This window comes from Hipposideros armiger, unplaced genomic scaffold, assembly GCF_001890085.2.
Source record: "Hipposideros armiger isolate ML-2016 unplaced genomic scaffold, ASM189008v1 scaffold_357, whole genome shotgun sequence".
In the NCBI taxonomy this organism is placed as follows: domain Eukaryota; kingdom Metazoa; phylum Chordata; class Mammalia; order Chiroptera; family Hipposideridae; genus Hipposideros; species Hipposideros armiger.
This window is the reverse complement of record NW_017731707.1, coordinates 573,560-579,559: the sequence shown is the minus strand read 5'-3', so window position 1 is coordinate 579,559 and position 6,000 is coordinate 573,560. Positions and strand designations below refer to the sequence as shown.

At 32.0% G+C, this 6,000-nt stretch overlaps 1 protein-coding gene across 1 annotated transcript in view; it reads right to left on the bottom strand.

The window, feature by feature from the left end:
• RAP1GDS1 (Rap1 GTPase-GDP dissociation stimulator 1) overlaps positions 1-6,000 on the bottom strand; it is a 122,521-nt gene that overhangs the window by 32,636 nt on the left and 83,885 nt on the right. Inside the window, exon 6 of the mRNA XM_019661641.1 lies at positions 3,703-3,831. Coding sequence (XP_019517186.1) covers positions 3,703-3,831 — 129 coding nt within the window. The remainder of the gene's footprint in view (positions 1-3,702; positions 3,832-6,000) is intronic.

The following is a 6,000-nucleotide window of genomic DNA, read 5'->3' as shown; positions in this document are numbered from 1 at the left end:
AAAAAAAAATTGCAAATACAAATTTAAAAGAGAAAGGAAAAACACAGACCTTAATATGGCTTAATACAGTTTTGATTCATTGTTCTACTGTTTTGGGCATGTACACCAGATCTACGCCAAAATGATGAAAATCCACTCCAAGGCTTGCAGTACGATTGCTTACAGCCACATAAAAGGAGTAGGGTGGAGTGTCCAATTAGCTACCTAATGCTCAGAGATCACATTCTGCAAATGCAGAACACCTTACCCTAAAAGGAGGTTAGTTTGATTTAAATAGGGGTGCTCCAACTCCTGAACATTGTTGGTTGTTCCTCTGCTTCAGATAATTCTTCAAATGGAATGCATTTCAGAAACATAAAATCATGGGTGAAGTAGACAGACATCATCATTTATCTAGATATGTGCTCTGACTCCTTTTAAAAACAGTGCTAGCACTTTTATTTCCAATCCATATTCTATTCCTCCAAACACTTATTAAACTGAAACCAAATCACTGCTGCTAAGTAATACAGACCATTTGCCAGCACAAGGAAACAATGCACTATGATTAATACAGAAATTAAAGAACAAAATCTGCACTTCTCCTGCAGGTGGATACAGAGAAACAGGAGCATGAAGTATGATTTGGACCTTATATTTGAATTAAATGCCATGGATCCTTAACAAACCATTACCAGAAGCCTCATTTTTTAAGGATTTATTTTTATAAAAATCTTACATGAGTTTAAAGAGTTAGTTAGTCCTGATACTTATATTACCCACAGAAGCTGATCCCCATCCCTCATTTCTTCTTTCTAGAAGCAAGCACATAAAGTTTTTAGCTAATTCTTTGGTATTTAACCTCCACATCTTTAAATAACATATTGAATTGCTACTTTTTGATTTTTTTAGTTTTGGGTAATTTTGATTGGCTTTCCACTCTGAAAGATGAACATTAGCATTCTTTTTTTTTCCTGTATCTAATATACCCTCCACATTATCAATGTAATTATACAGTAATTTTGGGTATATCAATTATGAGTGTTTTAATAATATACTATTTCATTTTCCCTGGAATTATTTTATTTTCCCATAGGCTTAGTTTTCTATATACTTATCATTAATTCTTTAAACTCTCCATCAGTTGTCTAATCATCAAGCTCATCACTTTAGCTGTTCAATCAATTTCATCTCCTATAAGAACTTTCCCACCCTGACTCCAGCAGCCTTCTGACTTGTTCCAACATGGATCGCTGCTCTTTGAAAATAGACCACTGGGGGCTGGGCTCTCATGTCACCATACTAGGAATTCCTGTGTTCCTGTTGGATTTTTTGTTTCCTGGTTCCTATGTTGTCTTCTTTCTTAATTTAAATCCCTTGTTTTGGTGAAACACATCTTCCAATGGTTTCAGAGGAAAGGTATGTAGTATATAAATTTCTGAGATGTTTATGTTTGACAATGTCTTTATTGTAATCCCGCGATTGATAGTTTGACTGGATATAGAATTCTATATTGAAAATAATTTTCCCTCAAATTTTTGAAGGCAATACTCCATTTTCTTCTGTCTCCCAGTGTTGTTTTGAGACATTTGATAGCTATTAATTCAGTTTTTTTTGTATATAAACCCCCTCTCCACCTCTCTCTCTAAGTCTATAAGATGTTCTCTTTATACCCATTATTCTAAAATTTCACATTGATATGCCATAGTTTGGGTCTATTTTCATCCATTCGGCTAGGCGTTTGACAGACCCTTCCAATTTAGAAAATTATGATGTACTTTAGTTCTGTGATACTTGAGTTATTTGGCAATTCCTCCTGTTTTTCTCTTTCTAGAACTCTTAAGCTAGGACCCAAAGAGAAGAAAAACGCTGAGCTGCATTTTCCTTTTCTGCTATAGTTCTGAAAGACTGCATGTGTTAAATTACTTATATTGTTTTTAAGCTATTATATATCTTTAGTGAGAAAAACTACACAAATTTCTGCTATTTAACATTTTTATTTTAAAAAATTGACAAAAATTAACACTAGCATTTAGTGATATGCCATATTCAGAAGTGTGATATGGACTTGATATTTACTTGTGTCAATAAAAATAGTTCTATGTGATTTGTTAACTCATGGGCAATAAAGCCCCACTGAAAAAAGAAAAAGTATTCTGGGGCATACATGTTCTGCTTCAGTGTTGATGTATACCTAGCTATTACATGGGCATACAGACTCATGATACAAACTCTAGAAATTTTAGTCAATAAAGGAATATTTCTCTTTTATCCTTTCTTCCTCCAAATGGAGAAAGGGCAGTAACAGCTGGGAACAGAGTTTGAAATTGGGCTAAATTAAATTGGGTACATATCCATCTTGTAGTGTAGACCAGAGATACGAAGCTGAATTTAAGTTGTCTATTCAATCTCCCAAATAAATCCTGATACCTTAATATGGGCAACTCATACTAAATGGTGTTTATGTTTCTGTTACAAAGATTTGACATTATCAGGGATTGTGACATAATTCATATCATAATTATGACATAATATTTCATATACAAAAGCCTACATCCCATTTTAATAATGGAAAACAGTAACTTGTGAAGCAGTAAATAAATGTTCTTTCATTTTTCGTCTTATTTGAATGATGAAAATGAGACAGTTTGAAAAAGAATACAGTAGAGGAGAAGCAGAGGAGGAGAGAAGAAAACTTCACAAATACCAGCAGATGACCCACTGAAAATGAATGACTTTTAAAAATTAACTCTGATAAGAAATCTCTATTCTTTTAACTTGAAGTCAAAGCAAAAGTAAGTACTGAAATCAAGATTTTAATGTGTAGTATATAAGAGCATGAGCTTTTTGTTAGAAAATACAAGGTTAGAGTCTTGGTGCTTTTGTTTATTTACTTACAAAATAGGGATAATTAATAGATGTATCTTTTTGTTGCAGCTATTATATATATTCAGCTATGACAAAACATCATATGGCTTCATTATCCCCATAATAAACAATTTATTATGAACATGGATGGCAGATTCAGATCAGGAGTTGTAACTTTCTATCAAGAATCATGGGAAGGAAGGAGAAAAAAAAGGGTACTATAATTGACAGAGAGGAAAAATAAAACAAAGAAAGAGATGGGAGTGCTGGGTTCATTAGTCCTCTGTTATGACTGAGGTGTTTCCAGGACTGGTCTGTTCTTGCCTGCCCTCTGATTTTCGATGGTTTTTCACAGGTTTTTCTAATGCTATTACAAATATATTCTTATGAAAAAGTCCCTTATCATTTTAGGGATTTTGTAAAAAGAGGAGGAAGAATCATAGTCTGATAGATTCCTTTTCACCTGATAATGTAATAAATTATTTAGTCCTTTATGTTTGCCCTGGAAATACAATACTTGATTTCAAGACCATCCCTTATGTAAAAAATACTAAAGTCAAGAGGAGATCATTTTAAAATATTCAACTCTATTAAATAATATACAAGTGTAAACTTTAAATCGTAATACATAAAATAATTAGTAAAACAAAGTAGCTCTCAACTATAAATAATACAATCATAAGATATAATTGGATCTACGTTTTTTAACATTGAAAGAAATATCTACAATGCTTCAAAAATACGTATAAACTAATATAATCTAAATGGATACCCAACTTGTTAACATCTAAAGGAAAATTTACTTTAGGTACATTAATAACTTAATTACATTAGTGGTTCATGACCAGCACTTACCAAGTTCTGCTAAATTGCCAAATGCAACAAGACACATTTCTGTAAGAGCTGCATTTTGGCAGTGGATACCCAGTAATTTCACTAAGGTAGGAATAACACCCATATTGATAAGCTGAGCTTGAAGGGAATCTGCAAAAACAAATAAACAAAAAGTGTTCATGTACCAAACAGACATTAAAAAGAAGAAAACACCCCTTATTCTCTCTATTGCAAATTCAATACTATTTAAATTACAGTAAAGCAAGATTAAATCCATTCATATATTGTCTTGAAAATTTTTAACACATTAGTTCAGATAAGTTGAGTTTTGAATCTTTTTGTGATTAAAAGAAATTTAGAAATAAAAATAATTTAAGTACGTCAAACATTAGTTGTTTTTTTTAAAACAGGGTCTTATATATCTTTACAGCATATACTTTAAAGATGTATAAACATTACCATTGGTTTTTAAGTGAAAAGGTTAGACAAAGTAACATTTGCATTAAGGAAATCACAATATATGAAAGCATAAGGAAAAAAAGCAAGTTTAATAAAGACCAAGAAAGAAGACAAAAATCTTAGAATCCCTTAATAAAAAATGAAAAGTATATAATACGCAAAAATTATTGTTTGATTAATTGCAGCAAAGCATTCTTCGATGACTAGGAAGAAAAGTAGTTTTAACAAGGCAAAAAAATGGGTAACTTAAAATATTTTTCTTTTCATATTTTTACTTAATAATACTGACAATCATCTTAGTAAAGAAAAGAAAATTTGGCTTGAGAGGTGAAGAGAATGAGGTCAATATGGCTTTGTCATCATTGCTTGTCTTCAGTTTCTGAGAAACAAATTGGTTTTAAAGTACTTATTATGCCTTGTATTTCCACAATGGCTCTTCACCAACAGTGATAACAGAATACCTGTAACAAAGTTGAAGGGAAGTAAACAAACCAAAATGCAAACCGAAAGTACTGCCTCTTAAAATAAGCTAAGGAAGGAAGACACAAATACTCATATGCCTATGCAAAATTACTAAGTTACTGTTATAACTGGTTCACCCATAGAAATGATTTCAAAATTTGCTTTTTTTTAAAACAATGATATGCCATCTTGAAGAAAATATTTTTCTCCAAATTCTATTAAGTTAGTTATTAAGAATCAAAAGATAAAAATCTGTTTCTTACAAAACACATTTTCCTCATAGCATGCGTGCATCCCCTGACAGTTTGCCTACTAATCATTTTATCACTCTTCATAGTTCTTAACCTATAGATAAGGAGGTGGCTGGGTGATTTCAGAAAAGAACATAAAAGACAGGGTTGAGCTGTCTCACGTGCCAGCTGATTACTTGCTTGATGGTCTTTATTTTTTTCTGCTTTTAGAGTGATGTATGAAGAGATAGCCAACAAAAAGCTTATGCCCCTGAAAACTGATGAATGGGTAATTACAGATATCATCTGGTTCAGTTGTGGGAGCCCATCTCTACCAGAAAGGGTACTATTACCAAAACAATAGAAAACAGGCCTGAGAAAAAGGAAATTTACATCTGGAGTTCAAATAGTCTAAAACAATGACAAATTTTGCAAATGAATTATGAATTCTGTTCTAAAAAGAGATAGAAATAAAAGAATATATTCAACTATATGATTTTTTAATGTTCAATATTTTTTTCTAACTATACAATTCAGCAATTCACAATACGTATCTTGTAGGCAAATTACTTGTTATAGGGTATAGTATTATCTATGGGTTATATTGGCAGACTACTTGTATAATGGTTATGGTATTTATAATGATCATGCACCAAGAAGCTTTCCATGTTAGAAATTATTTCGATTACTTACCAATAAATAGAGGTCCTTAGTATTGGATCACCTCTGCAGATCTTTGTTCTTTAGCAGTATTTTAAACTTTCATTTATTTGTTTATCTTTTTACTTCTTCAAATATGACAGAACTGCTGAATCATTAAATTTCAGGTATGTAAGCGTGAGCACTAGCGCATGCATTGAGTGTGAGTCAAACTCTACTATATGTCTGCATATATGTAAGCATCACACACCCCCTCAGCACTGTTGGCACAAACTATAAAAGTCCAACAGTCCAGGGACATCAGAGGAATAATAAATTTTATGAAAGAGCTAACTCAACAGGAGAATGCCACTTAGAAGATGCTGTTCTCCATGTTCTCCTAACTTGGCATCTCTACCACTTTATTGGACTGCTTTTACAATATTATGAATTTTGTTCCAGGGAAAAGAGGGACAAAAAGTTAAGAAATGTTGCAGAGTTTCATACAATCTTTGGCATAGAAATTAAA